The following is a 23,296-nucleotide window of genomic DNA, read 5'->3' as shown; positions in this document are numbered from 1 at the left end:
GAGCAAAATTTTATCCAAATTTAAATCTTTCCTTCTTTACCACAGGCATAGAAAGTGCATGAGTTTTCTTCCTTTATCTGCTCATATAATTCATAATGAATGATAACTTAATAAATTTGTGTGATATAAAAATAACATATCATGTACCATCACTTTGATATTATCCCTTCCCTTCTCTGCAAAGGTACTATTAGCTGGAAGAAAAACACTGGTTAGCTTTCTACAACAGTAGTCTTTCCCAATAGAGTTCTTCTATTAAAAAAAACTGGTTTGGTAATCTTGAGTGTAAAAGGGCAGGTTGAATCAAGGTGAATGAATCTTAAATTGTGCACACCTGCCTGCCACTGCTGTTCCTACAACTGAGGGCTGCACATCACAGACAGACTGTGAGAGAAAAATCCCCGTGCTGGGTGTCCTTGCATAACATGGATTTTTGTATGCAGATCGATTTAAAATGTACCTCTTGTTTACATGATTTGCATAATTTTAAAAAACGCTACATTTTTTAAAATTTTGTAATCGTTTAATGTTCAAACTGAAAATCTCCACTACATGCAACTTTCCTCCTCTGGATCAGTACATGGCTTATAATCTCAGCCAGCAGTTTGATCTGTTCTGGTGTTACCTGCCATGTGCTCTGCTTCAACGGGGAACTTGTCTTTTGTGAATTTTTTATACGTATTTGTACAAATATTTTAGCAAATGCTTTCTATTTCCCTTGCTTGTGCATATCTTGGCTGGCATTACAGAAAATAGTGAAAACATTATTTCCTTACTGTGGGGAAAAAGTGCAAGCTAAAGCAATGTGACTTTAGTACAACAGAGTATGAAGAGTTCACTAAGGTTTCAGATTTCATATGACAATAATCTGTAAGAAACTGTCACTCATTGAGTTTTATTGTACTTTCAAGAAGAATATCCACAATTAGTTGATAAGACTATTAAAATAATCCTCCTTTACCAATTATATATCTGTGTGAAGCTGGATTATCTTCAACCAGAACAACATATCATAGCAGAACGAGTGAGGAGCAGACATGAGAAACCAGCTGTCTTCATATTAATAAGCCAGACATGAAAGAGACTACAACAAATAAGGCAATGCAATTCTCCTCACTTTGATTTATTTTGAAAATAGTTATTTTTCATTTAAAATATTTACATTAATAGGAAATGAATTTATTGTTATTTAAAAACGAAGTCATAACTAAATGCTTTAAATTTTTTTCAATTTTAATGTCTAATACAGTAAACATTGATAGATATAAAGTAGAATAACAAAAGGGTTCTAGGAGTCTTTGGTAATTTTTAAGAGTTCCTGAGACCAAAAGGTTTGAGAATCACTGATAAGATCAACAGGATGCCTGATACAACCACAAGTTTGGGAAAATAGGGTGGTATATTCATCTACTTTTCACTCATCTGGATCATTCTCCTATTCCAATGGTTTTTCTGTGAGCCTCCAAAGCAGGCTCTTGCATCTGTTGCCCCTTCTCCTAAGAGAAGATTTCAGGACCTATCTTAAGTATGCTATTAGGTCAAGTTCATTTCCTGTGCTTTTACATACTATTATACTGTACGCTCAGGGCTTCTGTTCATATTATCTCCCAATACTATGAACATCCCACAGGTTTATATATGAATCCAGTACATGGGCCTCCTCTCTCTTTTTTTTAATATGAGGAAACTAAGGCAGAGAGCACTTAAAGAACTTTTATTATTTTGTGTCTTCTGTAGGAACTAGACCTAGCGCGAGTCACATGTATCCTGAATGCTGTGACACAATACAGGAGTTCAGTCAATTCTTATTGATCACTGAACACCTCGATAATTCCTAGCAGCCTTTCAATGAGAATGAAAGTAATTTACACCAGAGATCAGAAATTTCAGGGTAACGTCACTCTTAAATATTTTGTGATTAGCTCAAACTTCTAACTACATGCCACAGATCTGCCCACTGAGACAATCTACCAGGTAATTAAACATGAAACTAAAAGCAGAGAAGGGAAGAGGGCCCGATGTAGTTACGGGGTGATTCAGCCCTGGGAGGGGCAATTGTCCGCAGATAATGTAAGGCTGTGCTAGAACTGCTTCAAGTCTTTCAATGAACAACACCTGAAATTGGGTTGTTAATGAAATAGGTTTTTATTAGCTTTTTAAACTAACAGAGCTATCAGGGGCAAAATAAGAGGAAATCTTGAGGCTGAAGAAGATAGTTGGGGAAAAAGACTCAAATACTGTAAGAACTGACACAGATGAACAAATGTGCTGAATAGATGCAAAGAAAAGGCCCCCACAATAGGGAAGTGAGTCCAGGATGATGGCACTGTCTGAGAATTAAGTGAGAAATGTGGAGCTAATCTCAATGTGAAAGATAGCAAACTGCTTGGCACTATTAAAGCAGAATCAGGAGAAACGCTGGCAGCCTGAGGGAAAGGTGGTCCAGTCTGCTGGGCAGAATTGAAGACCAAGGAAAAGCCATACAGGGTTTTCACAACAGATTTTAGGTGTGCTAAGGAAAGGGTTGAGACAATTGCCAGGAAAGGTCTGGCACAAGATATGGCTTCTTCAAAAAAGTAATACTTTTCACGGAATAAAATCCCGTTAATTAGGATTTTATAAATTTGAAATAAGAATAAAGACAAATCCTTTATTTTATGAATGATTACAAGGGATGACTTCAGTTAATATTATTAAATCATAGCCTCTCAACTTCACTATTTACTAAGTTATTGAGTCAATGCCAGCCTCAGAATCTACGAGAAGGTTCACGGACAATTTCTTCTTGGAAGCCATTCAAACTCCAAGTCCACACGGGTGTATGCAGGAGAATGCACATATGCCAACCCTAATGTACCAAAGTCTGCTGGTCTTGGCAACAGGGTGAGAGCTTACTTTCTCCCCTGGCCCCTCAGTCTTTCCACATGCACTGCTGCTCTCCACTGCTCTGCTCTGAGTCTGGTGTGGGAAGGTGTGTGCTACAGCACCACACAAGGTCAACCAGACCAGAGCTGACCCTTTCCCCGCATAAGCTTATGTACCCACTGGACTCTCCTCGCCCAACCACAGGAACATTATCCTCTGCTTGTATTTTCAACACTACACCTTCATCCTTTGGATTACATTCATATATTTTACATAAATATCACTATATTACATAGAATGCTTATTCTTAAAACATATGATCATATTATATACAGCACTCTGAGTTATATTACTCAATACATATTATTAAATGTTATAAATTATTTTGTTGTCCCTCAACAGCTGGAATTTTAGAGATTAAAAAAAAAAAAAAAACCTAGCCTGAAAAAAAATTACAAGGCAGGCTTTCTTCCTACAACAACATATTATTGTTTTCAGAAAAACTGTTAACACATTCTTAATTCAATATGGGTTACTTTTTAAGGTATATACTTGAAAGTACTTACAGAATCTTATGTGGTTTTGAGAGTGGTATGACAGCTAAACCAAAATAAGTGTCTGCCGCATCACTTATGGCCTCAGATTCTGCTTCCAAGCCCAATCTATCATCTGCATCACTTGTGGGCCTTTGTAGCCACAACCCTAAACTGGCAGAATCAGATTTTCTGAGGCTGAAGCCTGAGAATCTGTACTTTAAGAATCTGAACAAACAAATTTAGTAGCAATAGATTCTATGAAAACCCAAACTGAAAGAGAGAACTCTAGATAAGCAAAACTTTCATTACAAATACAGAGTCTCTATCTCCACTGTGGAGGAGCTAACCCACTAGAACCATGACCTTTCACTTTCATTTGCTCTCTATTACAATAAAGATATCTTATTTTAAAATATGACTTCAAAAAATCTCATTCTTGACAATTCCATAGATGACATGATCCATGTCAACATAAGTAATTATAGACTTAAAATATTGCTCCTGATTTTTTAAATTCCCAAAAATATTTTGAAATTTAGAATGCGGTCCAAACAAAAAGACATTTTTTTTTATCCTAAGAGAAGCTGCTACTGAAATTAGAATTTTGGGCAAAAGATGTACCCTAACTTTGAAAATACCATTCCAGGCCCTTTTGTGCTCCTTATGGCTTCCTATTTAGGACTAAAATTATTCTTGAGGTTATCTTGAACTGAGGAATTGTCTTCATCAGCTCAACGGTTATGACCTAGTTTCCAAGTCTGTGTCCTTGGTTTATTTTTGATACAAAGGCCTGTGGCTCCTCCTTTTCCAGGTTCATATGCTGTTGACAAGTCTTCACCAATCATTTGGTTCTCACACTACCTTGGGTGATAACTCTACTGCATTTTTTATTACTTCCCATGAAATTAGGTGTCTATCTCAACACTAAGTCTGTGTCTTGAACCACTGCATCTATTTACTTGGCACCAGGCCCCTACACTGACAGGTAAAATATGAACAAAGCAGGAATGGAGATTTGCTGACTAGTAACAAAATTCATTAGGTTTATTTCTTACTGTGATCTACTTATAAGAATCATTTATGTAACTTAAATATTATCAAACACTAACCTTATTCCAAATGGTGTTAAAAATTCTTAAAAACATGACAACTACATTTAAATATCTAAAGGATTATAATGCAGAAATTAAATTAAACTTGGTGTGTCCCAGGTACAATCAACAAAAGCTGCAGATAGAGATGTCAAATCAAAATGAGGAGAGCATTCTAATAATGAAATCTCATCACTGATAATTCAGTAAAGACTGGCTCGCAGCTTGTCAGAAATGAGGTAGAGAGGAAAATATAAGAAAATACAAAATAAAGATGTATGGATGATAGGGGGGTTTGACCAGATGGCAACTGGTGCACTCTTTACATTTATGATTAGGAAGAGTCTGAGTCTCACTTAAAATATTTTTAAACAATGGTTTTAATTTCTATATATTCAACTTAGGGGAAAACAGAACAACAACAAACTAGTTCCCAATTATAGAAGTACATGAAGTGATCTTTACTGGACAAATACAAAAGTAATAAGGGCTCAAGGATGGAGGAGGCACTCTGAGAGGTCAAATGAGATGACAGTAGTCTGTAACATCCTGGTGTGTAAGTAAAGTGTGTGCACGTATATATTAATAATAGCATCTGAGAAGCAAAAGTTCAATTATAAATAAGCCCTTGGAAAAATGGCAGAACCACTGGTTTATAAAGTATAAAGATCCATCATAAGAAACGAGGATGAATTAAGTTGCAAAAGTATCTGCTCTCATTATCGTAAAACCAGTCATTATGGTGAGGTATCAAAATCAACATAAACTATTATACACTGATTTCCCCACCCAGACATCACTAATAACAAGAAAAGCATCCAATAAAACAGACAACTCACCAATGAGCCTCAGTGTTGATGCTATGATAATATCAGGAGTGCACGCAATGTCCGCACGCCCTTTTCTATATTTTATCCACTTATCCATTACAGGCCACAGTTCCTTACTGTGAATTAAAAGCAGAAGAAAAAAATATATATATATGTATTTATATACTTAATGTGTATGTGCTTGTGTGAAAGTACACAGTTCATCTCTCAATTAAAAAGAATGTATCATTAAAGTGGTCCACAGAAAATAAACAACTGGTGAAGAGCAACTTCTGAAGACCCAGTTTTCAAGTTAAAATGAGAACAGACTCAGCCTTTCCTCTTCTCCAGCTACTAAGATGTCAACTCCCACCAGGGCTTTGAGACTACAGAACCCATGCTCGTATCTTTGTTGTCTGTTTTGACTCCTTTTACAGGGCTTAGCAGAACGGAGCAGAGCAATGTCCCCAGAGTCACAGAACTAGGAAGCAGTGGACCCTGCAATTTCCCTTGCACTTTCTAGACACTAAATCTAGGTTCAGGGAGACTATAGTTCAGCTGAAAGGACAAATAAACCTGTGCTTTGTAAAGAACTAAAACAGAGGAAAATTGGAATTTGAAAAATCAAACCAAGCTATAGATGGACAAAATAAATTTTCTACTCCCTGAACACAGTGCCAATTCCTCTTTGCTTTCTCTCCTTTAAAAGTTTTATTCACTTCTTACATGTAGTTCACAATATCACTATAAAAGTTAAGACAAAAGAAAACTGAAAATTAAAAGCACCCCACATCATCCATTCTCAGATAATAATTACTCTTCTAATTTTGGGCTTTTCTTTGCAGGTATTTCTCTTTGTAAAACATGTTATGAGATTAACTGCAGGGCAGTGCTTAGGAAAAAAGGGGTCACAGCTATTTGTAAAATACAATTAAAGTACACCTCATCATACAGATGCACCATATTTCAATCAGTTCCTTATAGTTTTTGACATTTAGGATCTATTCTTGAGCAAGCAATCAAGCACCCTTGTACTCACATCCTTTGTACAATGGTGTATTTATTTCCATAGAGTATATTCCTAAAGAATCTCAAGGACATTGGCCACTGACCCTTTGGTGCATCTTTTTTAATGTTATAAATTCCCTTAAACTAGCCTTTCTCAGCCAGGGTTCCACAAGAAAATTAAGACATACAGAAAATTTATTTGAATGGCCATTTTCTCCATTCTCTGAAGGATGGTATACAGCCAGGGTCCAAATTCTAGATGCACACAGATGTTAATTTGTTACTTACAATAGATTACAGCAGTCATGAGGCTTACTTCTCCTCAGAAGTCCCACATGAAAAAAGTTGCTAACCTGGAGTTTGGGATATGTTGGATATTTCTGTTCATGTGGGTTTTTTAGAGACTCTGTCTATTAAGGGAAAGACCACAACACTCCACTCAGCACCAACTCACTGAGCTCCTTCCATGTGTGGTCACTATCTGACATGCTGGGCATGTGCCAAGGGACCCAACAGAGTCCCTGCATTCATAAGTGTTATTTCTAGTTGGGAGACAGATGATAAACAAATAACAAAATAAAATGAAAAGCAGTGATAGTTGCTACAAAAAAAAATAAAGCAAGGGAATAAACTGGTGATATAGGGAGGTTAAGGGTAGTTTTATTAACTATCATCCAAGTTAAAAGGTTGCCATTTGTAAATGTCTCAACTGATTTAATCACTTAAGCAACAAAATGATTCAAATTACAATTCAGCAATCATTTAACATATTGTTTTCAATTCAAATAACCCATCTTTATTTTAAGTTGGCAAAACGGTCCTGTACCTTATGATGTTATCATGGGTCCAAACCCATTTCTGATGGCAGCAGAGGAGATCAATGGCAAATATGTATTCCCAAGTATTATCACTTAAGTCTTCACCAAATTTTTCACTGGACTGAAATTCTGTTTTTGGACATAACTGTATTGTCAAAAGTAGCTTTGAAACCATGAAGCCAACATCTACTGGAGCATTCTAAAAAAGAAAAAAAGAAAAGATGATCTGACCGTCAAATATAATTTATCTTATGTTAATAATCTCACAAAGCAGGATAAGCATTAAAAACAATCATTTAAGTAAAAAATCCATTTTTATAAACATTTATGTTCTGAATAAGGAAGTACATTAATTGTAGTCATAAAACTTGTCATCACATGATTACAGAATGGTGGTTGACAGGACAGATGAAAAAGCTACAAACAGGATGCAGAATCCAATCAGGAAGGAAAGACATTACCTGCAATTCAGACAGCTATGCAAATTTTCATCAACCCAAATCAGAATATTATGGTTATGAAATAAGTTAAAAAATATTTTAATCCTTTAAATTTTTCTTCAATTCTTTAAATTCTGTCATCTTTCTGACACTACAGATCTGATTGCCTTTTGCAGAATTTCATAACATTGAATCATAATGTTGCAATCTGAAATTTGGTGTCTTTCACACGTACATAATGTCTCTGGATACTTATTCATATTGCTGCATGTATCAGTATCAGTTTTTTGTCACTTCTGAGTGGTAAACCATTATAAAAATAAACCTCTAGTTAGTTTATCCTTTCATCTGTTGACAGATGTCTAAGCTATTTCCAGTTCAGGGCTATTATGAATAAAGCTACTATAAACACTCATGTACCAGTCTTAGCATGGACATAAATCTTAGTTCTCTTGGGTAGATACCTAGGTATCGAATTAGAGGGCCCTTTGCTAAGAGAATGTTTAACTTTATTTATAAGAAGCTATCCAACTATTTTCTAGAGTGGTTATACTATTTAGCTTTCATACCAGCACTGTATGAGAGTTCCAGTATAAAAATAATACATATGATAATACAGGATATAAACTGAATGCATAAATGGCTTGGGCTTGAAAATTTGCAATATTACTTGAAGGATTCCACATGTTAGCCTGTGGCTTGGGCATAAATATCCTGAAATAGTGTTTTGGCTCTGACCTGAATCCCAAATTCTCCCAGGTAATCCATGCCCAAATGTGATCCCAAATATTCTACCTTGTATGTAATATAAACTCAACCAAGAAGGTAAATATATCCCCATTAGGGAAGTAAGTAACTTCGCGTATCTTCTAAATTTATATATACTTTTATTTTTATAATTTCACATTAAGGAGCTATGGTCTGTAATAGACAAGTGGATAAAATACAGAAAAGGATATGCAAACTGGTGGGGATATCAGTATAATAATTTCAGGTAATTAAATTACTGAAGAATATAAATGGGATTATTTAGGAGATTTCAATCTGTTAAATGCATGAGTTAGTCATTAATCACTGACCAAGTTAAAGAAAGTGTTATTTTTGAAACAATTACCTGACTTATAAAAGTAAGATTCATAAATTTAAAGGCTTTTAAAAAAGGTTTTAAACTTACAATTTTAAAAATCGAGTATCAACTTAAACCAAGTAGTTATTTCTACACATAAAAGGTCCTTAGGATTTTAACAATTCCAATGAAAACACTCAGCAGGTTTGGGTATCCACTGGGGAAGCAGAGAGGGTGGGGGTGGGTACACTGAGGAAGCTGGTAGGGAGGAGGTGGGCGTGGATGTTCACTGAGGAAGCCAGGAGAGAGACAATGGGTGCAGGTATCTACTAGGGGAGTGAGGTCAATGAGGGTGGGGATGGGTGTCCGCTGGGGGAGCTGGGAAGGTGGGAGTGGGTATAGGTGTCCCTGGGGGAGCTGAGGAGGCAGGAATGGGTGTGGGTGTTCATTTAGGGAGCTGGGAGGGAGGGGATGAGTCTAAGTGTCCACTGGGAGGGAGCCGGGAAGGTCCCATCTGACAGCTCACGATCACGACTGAACGTAGCATGTATATTGGAACATGTGCTGGTGCCACAAATGAATATGCTATGATTTGTCTAAATACATCAAGGAAGAATTTATTACAGACTTGCCTTTTAAAATTTACCTAACTTCTGTTCCTATTTTGTAAGAAAATCTAATGAATATTAAAACCAAAAAGTACTAAAAAAAGAGCAAAATGGCTGTAAAACTGTAAAATTCCATTTCACACACAGATCAGAAGTTTTTTAGAAGAGGAAATTAACAAAAGAGAAAAGAGCAAAATAAATTAACTCCTTACTGACTTGTTCAGCACTTAAAAGTTCAGCATCCTGAGATTCTCAGTAGATAAAATCAGTGAATAAAAGAACATCAATCTAAACAAATCTAAACACTTTTAGCACACAAATCACAAAAGAAAAAAAGCAAAATTAATAAAAGGTAACATGGGAACAAAATACTTAGAATGAATACAAATTTTATCAAATGGAAAAAAATACAGATTATTAGATTCATAAAAACATTAACAGGAAAGAGATATCAATTTTTTTACTTCTCCTACAAAGTATCAAATGTAAAGAAAAATGTTGTATCTCCTCCAAACCCTTCACTCTAAAATCATACACATATATACATATGTATGGTTTTGCCACTCATAAATGAGTGTGTTAAAATGACAAAATTATAATATATAGGTCTACAATTCTTCCTGGAACATCTCATGCATACTTCATGAACAAAATGCATAAGCTTAGGCTGAAAGGATCTAACATGAAGAATAAATAACATATATAAAATGCCTAAAAACTAACACAAAACTAAATATAAACCAATTAAGATTTAAGTAACCCCTATAAGTATGGTATCACAAAAAATAAAAATAAAGCTCACCTTTTCCCAATTGAGAAAAGCTCTCAAACAGTTTAGAACCTCTCCTTTAGCACGCTGCCTGGCAACTAACTGCATTGCCTTATTAATCACCGACTGAGAGATAAATATATCATGCCACATATTTGCAATAAACAAAGTCAACTTTTCAGACTCTGGAAAATCTATGAGAAAGAAAATAAAATGATAAACCTTTACATCTGACCAAGTGAATAAATGACAAACCAAGAATAAATTTTATTGAGTTCATTTCTGTCTTACAAGGCTATACTGCAAATGGGTGGCCTAAAGGAGGCCCTCAGCCTGAGCCATATCAAAATCTGCTTTTCTTTTTTTTCCCCTTCTCTTTGTCAAACTTTAATTATGTTTTAATCATAAGTGCATGACTATGTATCACTGTCTAGAAAGAACATACTCCAAAACGTAAAGAAAAGGAAAAATCCTCTCTCCAAGCGTCCCCAAAATCTGTGCTTTCCCATTTGGCAAGTGTCATTAGAGGCCATGCTTATGAGTTTACACAGACAGCACTTAGTTGTAAAACACATAACATTTCTGATTTGAAGACACACACTTGCATGAATTCTAGATAACAATCCTTGTTATAAATATCTTCTCCCAGACTGCAATCTGTATTTTGGATTTTTAAAAAATCAACCTAATTGAGGATATGGCTTATATACAATAACAAGCACTCATTTTAAGGATACAACTCAATAAATTCTGGCACTCATTCTAAGCATACAACTCAATAAATTCTGACAAATGAATACATCCACATAAACAGCACCACAATCAAGAGATCATTCCCAACACCCAAATGGTTCCCGCAGGCTGACCCTTATAGCCAATCACCCCATCTCCAAATCCAGACAATCCTTGAGCTACTTATTGTCACAAGGAATTAACTTGCCTTTTCTCTAAGTTTTATAAATAGACTCCTACAATATGTGCTCTTTTTCTGTCTGGCTTCCCTTCTCAGGGCACTGTTCTAAGATTTGACCATGCTGCTACACACACGTTCACTGTGTCCCTTTGTATTGCAAAGTAGTATTCACTCATCTGGATACATCACAATTTGTTTTTCCCTTAACCTACTGATGAGCATTTGTTTCAAGTTACAGGCTATAATGAATTAAGATGCTATGACTAGCAGCATTATTGTCCATCAACTGATGAGTGAATAAACAAACTGTAGTACATAGATACGTTGGAACATTACACAGCTGTAAGAAGGGATGAAGTCAGGATGCACACGACATGAATGAGCCCTGAGGTCATTATGTCGAGCAAACTAAGTCAGAAACAGAGGACAAATACTGTATTGTCTCACTAATATGAACTAACTATAATGAGTAAACTCTGGGAGTTACATTCAAGAGCATACATTATCAGGAAACAGAGGGTAGAAATGTTTAACAAGGCTGACTGTAAATGTCTGAAAATGGATAGTACAACACTTTAAGTGCAATTAATAGTGCTGAGTGTGAGCATGGTTGAGAAAGGAAGGTTACAACACTGTATGTCACGAAAAGGAAAGCTAGAGGATAAAACCTGGGACTGTGTAACAGTGAAACCTAGCCTGGATGATGACTGTAGCTAAACGAACAAATATATGAAATTTTTTACACGAGCTAGAGCAAACGGACGTCACTATTATAAAGTGTTAATAATAGGGTGCTATATGGAAAAAAATACAATTAATACAAACTTAGGGTCTATAATTAACAGTAACATTGTAATATTCTTTCACTAATTGTAGCAAAGGCATTATACTAAAGTTAAATTTCAATCATAGGGGGATATAAGGGGGATGGGATTTTTTTTTCAGAAGAAATGAGAATATTCTCATATTGATTGTGGTGGTGAATGCACAATTATGTGTTATCCCAGGAGCCACTGATGTACATTTGGGATAAGATTGTGTGGTATGTGAATAAAACTATTAAAAATTTTTTCTTAAGTGCTATGAATATCTATGTACTAGCCTATGTGTAGATATGTCTTTACTTCTGTGGAATAAGAACCTTAGAGCAGGGCGGGCCACAGTGGCTCACCAGGCAAGAATGCTCACCTGCCATGCCAGAGGACCCGGGTTTGATTTCCGGTGCCTGCCCATGTAAAAAAAAGAACCTTAGAGCAGAATTGCTGAGTCATACGATCAAAGAATATTTTAATTTTTTAAGAAACTGTCAAAGGATCACCCAATATTGCTGTACCAGTCAACATTTGCATCAGCAATGCATGTGAGTTCAAATCACTCCATGAGAGACTTTTTAATTTTAGCTATGCTATTAAGTGCAGAGTAGTAGCTCATTGTGGCTTTAACTTTCCAAATATTCTTTCAAGGCCAGATGCTGCTTTTTTTGTCAGCCTGGTCCCCTGGGATGCCCCGGGCTTACAGAATTGCCAGTAAGCCAAAGATTTGGGCAGTTCACAGTCACATTTTGAGGTTGACCCTCTCTGCATTTTCCCTACTTCAAGTCTTTCCCTACTCCCTCAAATTCCCAGTTGCTGGGCTTGTGCCAATTCTGGAGCATTACAGGCCCACAGCACCTGCCCACCAAACCACTGCATTTCTAGTTTATGAAGATTCTGTCCTGACTGCAACAAAGCCCCTTCTTTGTCATTTTTTCTGTTCTATTTTAATTTAGCAATGCCATGAGTTTAAAAAGTATGAGCAACTCAAAGCATAAATTCATTGCACTATTTCCACCTGTTATTTTTTTAATCTTCTATTTCTGTAGTCTTGCTTGTTACTGTCACACACAGGGCTTCTGCTGGGGTCTCTTCCTAGGCATTTTTTGAGCATCTTCACATTTAGTTCAAAACTTACTTTGATGAAGAAAGCTTTCCTGATTCCTCAGACTATCTCAAATCCACCTTCCATAGCACAACTCACTTACCCAAGAGAGAATTAATGCTTCCCTACAGCACACTTTTCTGGGAGTGGGGATAGAGTAGTAAACAAGACAAACAAAATTCCTGTCCTTTTGGAGTATATAATCCAGAGGAGGAGAGAGACCACAAACAAACAGATTCAGGATATAGTATTGGTGCCATGAAGAATGATAAAACATAATAAGGGATACAGTAGTACCGTATCTAAGGAAGCAGGTGAAGTAAGTGAGCCATAAGAAAGGTAAAGGAAAAGCATCCAGAAAAAGAGGTCTGTGAGTCCACAAGTTTGAGGTGACTGCTGGAGAAGAAGAAATCCAGCGTGGTCGCAGCAGAGCAGTCGTGCCTCTCCTTCCTACCACTGAAGCTTACTGTGAGATTTCACTAATGCATATCAGCCCACTGGACAACAGCACCTGTATCTGGTTTCGGTCACCACTGAGACCCTAACACTTAGTAAGCACTCCATACTATTTGTTGAGTAAATGCGTGACTAGAAGAGTGAATAAAGAATGAAGAAGACAACTGAAACACTTAGCAGCTTCATTCCCAACACTAAGTGTGATGGATATATTTAGTTACTCTGATTTATAAATCCCATAAAGAACATGGTAATAAAAGATAATAAATTTTGCAATCTAGGGAAGATTTTCTTACTTAGTATTAAAATTTGTATATAATTTTACTCTCTAAAAATACTTTTACAGATAATTAAATATAATGAAGGATGACTTAATCTAGCCCATTAGTATAGAGTGAAGAAAGAGAAGCAAATGGAAAAGATAATGCAGGACAACTCCATGCCACTTATCTCCTTTGCGTGTCTCTGACATACTTTCTTTGATGAGCTTAGGATCTGTCTTACAATATCTGGCCTTCCCAACTAGCGATACAGCAGTTCAGCTTGTCATCTGCTTTAACAGCATTTCCTTTTCTATCAATCTAAAGCAGATTCTAAAGCAGCTGTATAGAGAATAAAATAGATGTGAAGCAATGTGAGAAACTCTATCATATACAAGTGGAAACTGTGCTGACATAAGTAAGTTTAAATCAAGTAAAGTCTCCTACCTAAGACCAGGAAAAGCTAGGCTTATTAATGCCCTCTGCTAAATGCACAAAACAATACTATTTTAAAAGATACACAGCAATTTATTAGCAGAAAACAGATCCAAGTACAATGATGGAAAAAAATATTTTCAATATACAAATGCCATAATCTAAACATACCTTCCTTGAGTATACTGTAGCAAAACAAGCGAGCTCTTTCCAAGTCTCCAAGCTGCCGACAAATACCCACATAGACCCTGCAAAGGGCATGAATGTAATTATGGTCCATAGATATCTTCTGAATTTTTAGTTCTGAGAGAATAGAATGAAGCAAGCACTCTGCTAAATGCTAGATTGGGGAAGAAAGAAAAAAAAAAAGGCAACATATACTAGTTATTTACCTTCAGTCTACCTAAGAACAGCTAAAAGTTACAAATTAAGTATCTACTGGAAAAATAAAACCTGCACTGTATCCTAAGACAGACTACAGCAAAAACTGTGGTAACAACTTGTTTAGCTCTATAAGCCAAACTCTATCAAAGAATCGCCACACTTGTTTGTATTCCACTGTCAGTGATGGCACAAGTGCCAAATGCAAGTCTGAATATACCCACCTGCCTACTATCAATGCCACCACCCAAACAAAGCATACTTGCTTAGTTTTTGCTAAAGTCACTGTGCTGGTTTGAAAGTATTATGTACCCAAGAAAACCCATGTCTTAATACTGATCTAATCTTATGGGAGCAGATTTTGGTACCTGAGAAATGGGGTATTGCTACGGTTTGCAAATATCAAACATGGAACAGCTTTCAAATGGATAGGGAAAATATTCTGGAAGAGTTGTGAGAAGTTTGATAGAGAAGGCCTAGAATGCTGTGAAGGGACTGTTAATAGAAATGTGTACTCAAAAGATATCTCTAACAAGGCTTTAGACAGAAATGAGGGTTTAGACAGAAATGTGTCATTGCAGGCTGGAAGGAAGGCGACCCTTTTTTAAAATGGCAAATAATCTGGCCAAATTTAGTACTGCGTTGGATGGAAGTTAGAATTTAAAGGCAACAACTGAGGATTCTAGGCTGAGGAAATTTCCAAACTAAGCGTGGAAAAGGCAGCCAGGCTTCTCCTTGCAGCTTATAGTAAAATGTGACAGGAAAAAGATAAACGGAGGATTGAACTCTTAGTTACAAAGAAACCAGAAACTGATGATCTGGAACATTCTGAGCCCCCAGAAAGTGAGACTTCAGTGAATAGGGTCCCATGCGAGGATTTAAGAAAACATGAAAGCAGTCAGCCATTTCAGAAAAAGCCACAATTGGAGACTGAGTTATCTTAAAAGGATTTGTGGAAAATTCTTTTGTCTGAAGGACATGACGCCAGCATACTGCTTATAAAACTAACAAGAGTGTTGTGGGATCTGTATAAACAAAACCACTGACAGTCTGGACTAAAAGTCTCAGAAAAAGGACAAAGTGAAGGTAAAATGACTTCAGAGGCAGAACCATGGAAGCTAAGGTCAGGAGCCAGGAAACCTTGGGCCAGGAGAGCAGATCCACCCATACACGTGTAGAGGGTGAGTTTGCCCTGGAAGCAGGGGGTGGGCCTTCCACTTCTACCCCACAGGTGGCAGAGAGCCCAATGCTCCAATGCTTGGAGAGGGCAGAGTCAAGAAAAAGGTGGTCTCCTCAATGTCCCCCAAAGTTGTAAACTCCACACCAGCATTTGGAGAGAACAAACTCCTTGGGAATGATGAGACTGCCACTCTCTAAAGCCTTGAGGATGAATGACTCTCAGACTTCGCAATCCAATGGAGTTTGCCCTGAAGTTTTTCGGAACTGTATGGGTCCAGTGACCCCGTGCTCCTTCTAATTTCTCCCTATGAAAATGGAAACATTATCCAAATCCTTCCTTTGTATAATGGCAGCAGGTAACTTGTTCTGAGTTTCGCAGGTCCAGTGTCAGAGAATAATTTTTGCTGAGAATAGACCATGCCTCTAGATGACTTTGATGAGATTTCATACTGGATTTAATTTTGTACTGGTACAGAAATGGTTTAAGGCTTTTATGATATTGTGATGAAGGGAATGTATTTTGTATGTGGAAAAAACATGTATTTTTTGGGGTCCAGAGGGTGGAATGTGCCAGTTTGAAAGTATTATGTACCCCAGAAAAGCCATGTTTCAATCCTGATCCAATCTTGTGGGAGCAGTCATTTCTTTTCATCTTGATTCAATACTACAGGTTGGAATATTCTGATTAGATTATCTCCACAGAGCTGTAACATGTCCAACTGTGGTTATTAAGTTTTGATTAGATGGAGATGTGACCCCACCCATTCCAGGTGGGTCTTGATTGGCTTACTGGAATACTTTAAAAGGGAAAACATTGTGGAGAGAGCCAGAAAGGACACAAGTGACAGAAATGACAGAAGTCTTAGAGCCTACAGAGAGAGAGCTAACAAACTTCAGAGCAGAGCTGATGGCAGAGAACAGAGACACAGATGTCTGGAGATGCCTGGAGCCCAGGAGACATCTTCATGAGATGTTAAGAAAACCAGAACCTGGAGAAAGTCCAGGAAGCCAAGAGATGAAAGCTAGCCCCAGAGAAGCAAAGTGAGGAACCCCCAAAGGAACAGAGGCTGAAAGCAATAGAGCCCAGGAGTAAGGGACGAGCAGATGCCAGCCACATGACTTCCCAGCTGACAGAGGTGTTCCTTACCCATCAACCTCTCTTGAGTGAAAGTAACCTTTTGTTGGTGCCTTAATTTGGACATTTTCATAGGCTCAGAACTGTACACTTGTAACTTACTAAATTCTCCTTTTAAAAAGCCATTCCAGTTCTGGTATATCGCATTCCAGTAGGTTGTAAACTAACACAGTCATTTTGCTTTCATTAAGCCCCCTCTAATTCTACTCCCATTCTTTTTTTGTAATCTCCAATTTACTCTATACATTGATATTGTTTAGATCTTAATAATGTCAGATAACATTTTCCATGCACAGGAATAGAGCATTAAATGACAATCTGATACATTCACTCACTTAAAAATAAGCATCCTTGAAGTTTCTAATACTGTTCTTTATGCTTTCTGGTGGTGAGCAATATAAGAAAAAAAAGACATTTACGCCATTATGACTTGGAGGATGTGCAGATGACCAATGAAGTATGATACTGGACAGCACAAGACATTATCCATACAAGGTATCAAGGTGGACATTTAGAAAATTTAAACCTATAAAAGTCCTAATAAACTATTATGCAAATCTGCACAATCCTTTTCTTTTCTTATCTTGAAACTCAGCATTTGTTCTGAGTTTGACTTATGGCATTCCACACTGGAGGAGAAAATGGAGCAAATACATGCTATTTTTTTAAAAAGATCCAACTCTCAAAATATTTAAATGTGTATATATATATAGTACTACTTAAGGAAAAAATATATACTGACTGATAATAATTTGATGCTTTGTAGCAAATAATTTTGAGCCTTTCAACATGATGAAATCAATGGAAAATAGCAATTTTAATCCTGACGGATATATGTTTTTCTTTAAGATTCTAAGTTATCTAATATAAATTATCAAATCTCCAGTGTCTTATCTCAGACTTATAAAATGCTGGTTAGAAATAACTTGTCATGTTTACATGGGCATTCTCAGTCTTTGAAACAGACCCTAAACATTTTGCTGCAAGCAGCAAGCCCTTGTCTCTGAAAACATGCAATTCCTACTACACTTAAAGAAGAGCACGCCACATACCTTTTTTGTTGTGCTAAATTCAAAAACAACTTCTTTCTCTTGATCTCTCATTACAGGCTTTTTGGAGATATTTCCCACATACACGTGACTACGAATGACAGGTAACAAGTCAAAAGATGAATCAGACATTTTCTTTAGTGCATTGGCTATGGCTTTGTCATGCGACTCTACAGTTTCTTTTGGGTTTAAAGGCAATTGTGATGCTGTTTTGACAGCTGGAACAAAAGAACTTCTTTCCTCATTTGTTACTACTTCAGCTTGTGGAATGCTGTTTTGAAGGCTTTGGTTGACGCCTTCTGTAGTGGCTTCCCTGGTTTCCAATTCTGGGGATTCACTGCCCAACCGCAATCTTTTAGCACTCCTCAGTGTAGATGCTGACAAAGTTCTTTTCCCACCTGAATCCTGGTGAGTCCCCAAATCTCTTGACTTATCTTGGTTACACTCACTGCCAGAGCCGACCCCTGCTTTAACAAAAGCAGTTGATGTTGACGTGATCCCTTTAAATCCTGCTATAGCACTGACGGGCCCTTGTAAATTTGTACAGTCGGCAGATGGCCCTCTTTTCAGATGAAGATTCCCTTTGAGGATGCTGAGGGTTCGAGCCCTGGCAGATAACTCTGGATACATGGTATCAAGGATTTTCACAGAATTCTCCTGGGGGCCCCCCACAGCAGTGTGGCCAGAGGCCAGTGTGGGGAGTCTCCCAGGCACAGGGAGTGCATGCTTTGGTGTAGCAGCACAAAACTGCAGAGGAGATGACAACACCCTCTCATCAGCAGAGGCAGCAGACGGAGACAGGGACACACACGGAGGGGAAGAGTGCTCTTTCCTGCCTGGCAAAGGAGACATCAGAGGAGGCACTGGCATTTCGCACACTGGAGAGATGTGGCCAGTAGGAGAGGTAGGTGAGAATGGACTGCAACTTGACATCAGAGGAGAGGCCGGATGCACAGTCCTTGGAGGTGTAGCAATCAGAGGGGCAAGCAAAGGAGGTAGCGGGGGACCCACCTCTTGCCGTATTTTACTCAGAGTGTCAGGAGAACAATCTGTGGGTGTCGAAGTATCAGCATTTGCTAGAATGGTTTTAGTCTGACTTTTCTGAGTTTTAGGATTCCCTCTTTCCCCTAAAAATGACTGAGAGACTTCACTCTGATTAATTTCAACTCTGCTGGATGCTGAAGTCTTTACTGGTTTGTATGACTGATCTTTGTTTGAAATTTTTGATCGATTCTTATTTTTACAAAATGGTTCTAGTTTTGAGTTATAATATGTGTGATCAGACACAACAACTGGAGACTCGAATTTTTGATGATATATTTGAGAACTAATTCGGACACTAGGTTTAACAGGTCTATTGCGCAAACGACTTTTATCAAAGTTGGTACTTTGACTGCTGCTGGAAATATCTTCCTGAGTACATGAGAAAGTACTGCCACCCTGAGACTCCTGAAATGGAGAGCCAGCCTGATCAGCCTCTGGGGCCTTTTCTGCAGAAGTAACTGAAACAAAACCAGCTTTGCATCCTTCATGGTCTTGAGAAACAGGAATGTCCTCAGGAGTGCCACACAGGATAACCTGGTCCACACTTGGCATGACAGCCACACCATTGATGATAGTCCAGTTGTCCCCCTTTTCAATGACTAGATTTTGATCCTTATTTATGAGTACATTTATAACTTCTGAGGTCACTGTAGCTATTTGACACTGAAATGTAGCTTCAGTCTCACAGACAGAATTCTGATCAGTTGCTGGCTCTGTTGCTAAGTTAAAGCACAGGGATGATGGCTGTGCAGGCATTCCCAGGAGCTCTTCCCCACCATCTCCTTGCCTGGCTGTGTCTGAGCCATCCTTCGGCATGCCCTGAATGCTTTCATTAATAGACTCATTGCTACTGGGGGAACTGCTTCCAGGGCCTACGTCTGCTAATAGTTGGGGCGGTTCTGAAGTGTGTGATGAGTTTACTGTTTCAAGAGGTAGACCTTTTTCTTTTAAATGTTCATTTGTTTCACCGTTACGCAAATTTATGAGCAATAAATTACCATTATCTTTACCATCAGAATCTTCATAATTTGTTTGAAGCTCTGGCCCAATATTCGTGAGAACTTTAGACAGTGTTTCCAAAGAACACTGAGTAAGCTGACTTGTATTTCTTAAAAGATAATCATCATCTTCCGATTCAACTAAGTCTTCAGAGGTCTCAAGTGTTTCTTCACAGTACTGCTTCCTGTGTTCTTCTCCTGACATTTCACATTGCTTTAGTTCTTTATTCATTTCCTTATATAGGGCTCCTTTGCTAGAGCATTCTGAAACAGAGTCTGCTGAACTATAATCCCTTAACTGACAACTTTCAAGAAATGTAACTACCTCGGATGTAGAAAGCCTGTCTATATCAGAAAAAGTACTTATGTTAAAATCTTGCAGAGCTGAGGTCAAAAAACCTACCTCTATGGAAGGTCCTGTCTCGGATACACCAGCATGTGAATCTCCTAAATCTTTTAGTGATTCACGGGTAACATCTCGCTGTTCATTCCCCATAACGTTCTCACTGTCATTTTCACCCTCACTGCAGCTCAACGGCTCACTCTCCTCTACTTCAGTGTCATCATCTAGGCCCTCTCGGATGTCTGCATAGCAGGATAATCTATCAGAAAGCCTGCTTTGGGTAACATCATGTATCTCTTCATCTTTTCTGGAAAACACTGAAGAAAAAGCAGTACCTGTGGTGACAAAAAACTGAGGACAAGCACCACTAGGAGTTTTAGATTTCGGCTGCAGAGATTCCTTAGAATTTTGTGGTAAGCTGGGAGAATCATTTGAAATAGCTGGGGCCTCACTACCAGACCCCATGGCATCTCTACAGGGTACTTCTCCAATGGGAAAACTTGACACTGATACTGACACTTCTGGGGCTGGAAGGAGGTTATCAACACCCATGCCAAACAAGGCTGGAGCCATGGGGAACTGACTTTGCTTCTGCACCTCCTCCTGCACAGAAGCTTCCTTCACACTGTCTTGGTTTTGAACTGGAGTGTTTTGAGAAAAGAAAGATAATTTACTATTTGTGCAACAGTGAGAATTACCCCCTGGTAAAGACCCCCTGGGAGACTCTAAATCTAATTTGCTCCAAGAGGGAGAAACTTCTGGTGACACCTTCTTCATAGTGGTCACTTCTTTGATTTTTTGTGTTTTATCCTCTCTTTCTCCAGCACATTGTGATAGAGGTGGCAAAGAATCCTTTCCATTATTAATATTTCCTATTGCTGAAATAGGCTCGCTCCTTTGTAGTTTGAAATGTTCTGACCTACCACTCTGAATCTTTTCAGGTTTCACCTGCTTTGTGATAACTGATACCTGATTAGACAACAATGATGCAGCTTTGAATTCTATAGGATTATTATTTTCTTTAGGAAGTTCAAGTTTAGATGCTGATTCTCTATTTCCTAAGGATGGTACAGCCTTTTTACGCTGATGGTTAGTGTCTTGTTCATGTTCTGATGTAGCTCTCAGATGTTCTTCACCACCTCCCCTTAGTAAGTCACTATGGTGCCATGAAGTGCTTTTAACAAAACCAAACCCACTCTTGATCAGGCCACCCTGAGAACTGATTAAAGAGGTATAATCTGACCTATTTAATGTGAGCTCAAGTTTTGCATCGTCACTTTCACATTGTCCATCTTTTGTAGCTTTCATAAATACTGACTGAGGAAGTGAATATACCTTGGTCATGCCTTTTACAATTTTTGTACATTCTATCTCATTGCTACTTTGAGGGTTAAAAGCAGAAACAGCCAATTCAGGCTCCAGATGATTTTGTCCTCTAGAGCACTCTGGTGGTTCAGACTGCAGTCCTAAGACGCTCAAAGTCTTAATTTTTAAATTTTGTTCTGAAGGATGTAGTTCAGCAGGGGCTGCTTTAGCTGGAAGATGTGTATCACTATCATACCCTAACCAGGAGGCAGACTGGGGGCTACTGCACACAGACAAAGCTACTGAGGGTGCAGAGGAGGAAGACCCAGCCTCAGCAGTGAGCCCCACTGCGTCCACTGCATCATCCGCACGTACTTCTTCTGGTTCCGGTGATTCTCCTAAAAAGAACTCTTGCATGTCTCCTCTTTCCTTTTCCATTTCTCCAGATACTACTTGGAAATGGTCAGAAACTGTTAGTCTACACTCTGATTCAGAAGTGATTTCATTTCTAAGTGTCCGTTTAGCCAGCTCTGATTTGGGTGACTCTATCATTTTGGGTAACAGGTTTCCTTCTTCAGATTCAATGAGTTCACTCAATGGCCTCTTGCTAAGGGGAGAATAACACAATCCTGTCCTCCTAGCTGCAGCTTCCTTTTCATGTGCCAGGTTGCCAGATAACACATCAAGGCACTGAGTTTTAGCGGCTTTAGGAACTGCTTTCTCAGTTTGCACTGACTTATCCATTTCCCTAACCTGTATTTGTCTTTTTGCTTCATTTAAAATGTCTCTTGGTTTATCATTCATGAATTCAGAGGACAATGTCAAGTGTTTTTCACTAGCTAACGAGTATGTGACTGAGGGTTCGCTCCATGTTGCTGCTGAACAAGTTCCAAATGCAGCAGCGGTCACATGGCTGGCTTCAGGGAGTTTGGGCTGTTCCTCGAATGTGCCCCTTTCTTTGTTTCTGGATGAGCCAAAATAATTACGTGGTTCAGCTGTATCATCTTCTAAAATAGATTCAGCAGAAGTTTTACAATGAGCCAAGTCATCATCACTGGAATCTGTATACTCTCCAAAGAAGGTTTCCTTAAAAAAAATACAAGTTATACTTGTTAATTAAACATCCAACAAACTAAACATTACTATCAATTAAATGTGGTAAAAGAACTTGTTTCCTGAAGCAGATCTCATTCTGCTCCTCCAGCATGGTGATGGACATGGATGTTGTGAGCGACCACACCTGTCTCGCCCGGATGTTGTGAGCAACCACACCTGTCTCGCCCGTTCCACAGCCAGGCACTGACAACTTACCCTGCCTCCCCCTTCCACAGTCGGGCACTGACAATTCACACAGCCCTTCTCACCCCTGGTCCATTTTCCATCTAATCAATATGCACCTCTGCTCCAGACACTCTCCATTATGTCCTAACTATTTCCCTCCTATATTTTTTAGTTACCACGATGGGAAGAAACTATATAAACCCCCAAAAAGTATGTTCATAAAGTTAATCCATTCCTATGGATGTGGGCCCACTGTGAGTAGGATCTTTTGGGGAGTAGGATCTTAAGATGTAATCCCTCCATTCAGGGAAGGTCTTAAAGGACTGGAGTCCTTTATAAGAAAATGAAACTCAGAGAGAAAGCTATAGGAGCAAGAAGCTGAAAGCAAGAAAACCCAGAAGAGAAGGGACATACCAGGAGATGCCATTATGAGCTATGCAACAGAGGGTCCAAGATTGCTGGCAGCCAGTCTTCAGAAAGACAGTATCGCCTGATGATGCCTTGATCTGGACATTTTTGTAAGTTAATAATAACCCCATTCCTAAAAGCCAACCCATTTCTCCATTTCTAGTATACTGCATTTCAGCAGG

At 38.3% G+C, this 23,296-nt stretch overlaps 1 protein-coding gene across 3 annotated transcripts in view; it reads right to left on the bottom strand.

The window, feature by feature from the left end:
• The window catches only part of ICE1 (interactor of little elongation complex ELL subunit 1), a 66,832-nt gene that overhangs the window by 9,220 nt on the left and 34,316 nt on the right, over window positions 1-23,296 (bottom strand). For all 3 annotated transcript variants that reach the window (XM_077116811.1, XM_077116812.1, XM_077116813.1), the window contains 5 exons: window positions 17,739-22,511; window positions 14,163-14,331; window positions 10,044-10,204; window positions 7,136-7,326; window positions 5,332-5,438 (listed from right to left, as the gene is read on the bottom strand). In XM_077116811.1, the coding sequence (XP_076972926.1) occupies window positions 5,332-5,438; window positions 7,136-7,326; window positions 10,044-10,204; window positions 14,163-14,331; window positions 17,739-22,511 (5,401 nt within the window). The remainder of the gene's footprint in view (window positions 1-5,331; window positions 5,439-7,135; window positions 7,327-10,043; window positions 10,205-14,162; window positions 14,332-17,738; window positions 22,512-23,296) is intronic.

The sequence above is a fragment of the Tamandua tetradactyla genome, chromosome 9 (assembly GCF_023851605.1).
Source record: "Tamandua tetradactyla isolate mTamTet1 chromosome 9, mTamTet1.pri, whole genome shotgun sequence".
NCBI lineage: Eukaryota > Metazoa > Chordata > Mammalia > Pilosa > Myrmecophagidae > Tamandua > Tamandua tetradactyla.
This window is presented reverse-complemented; position numbering and strand designations above follow the sequence as displayed.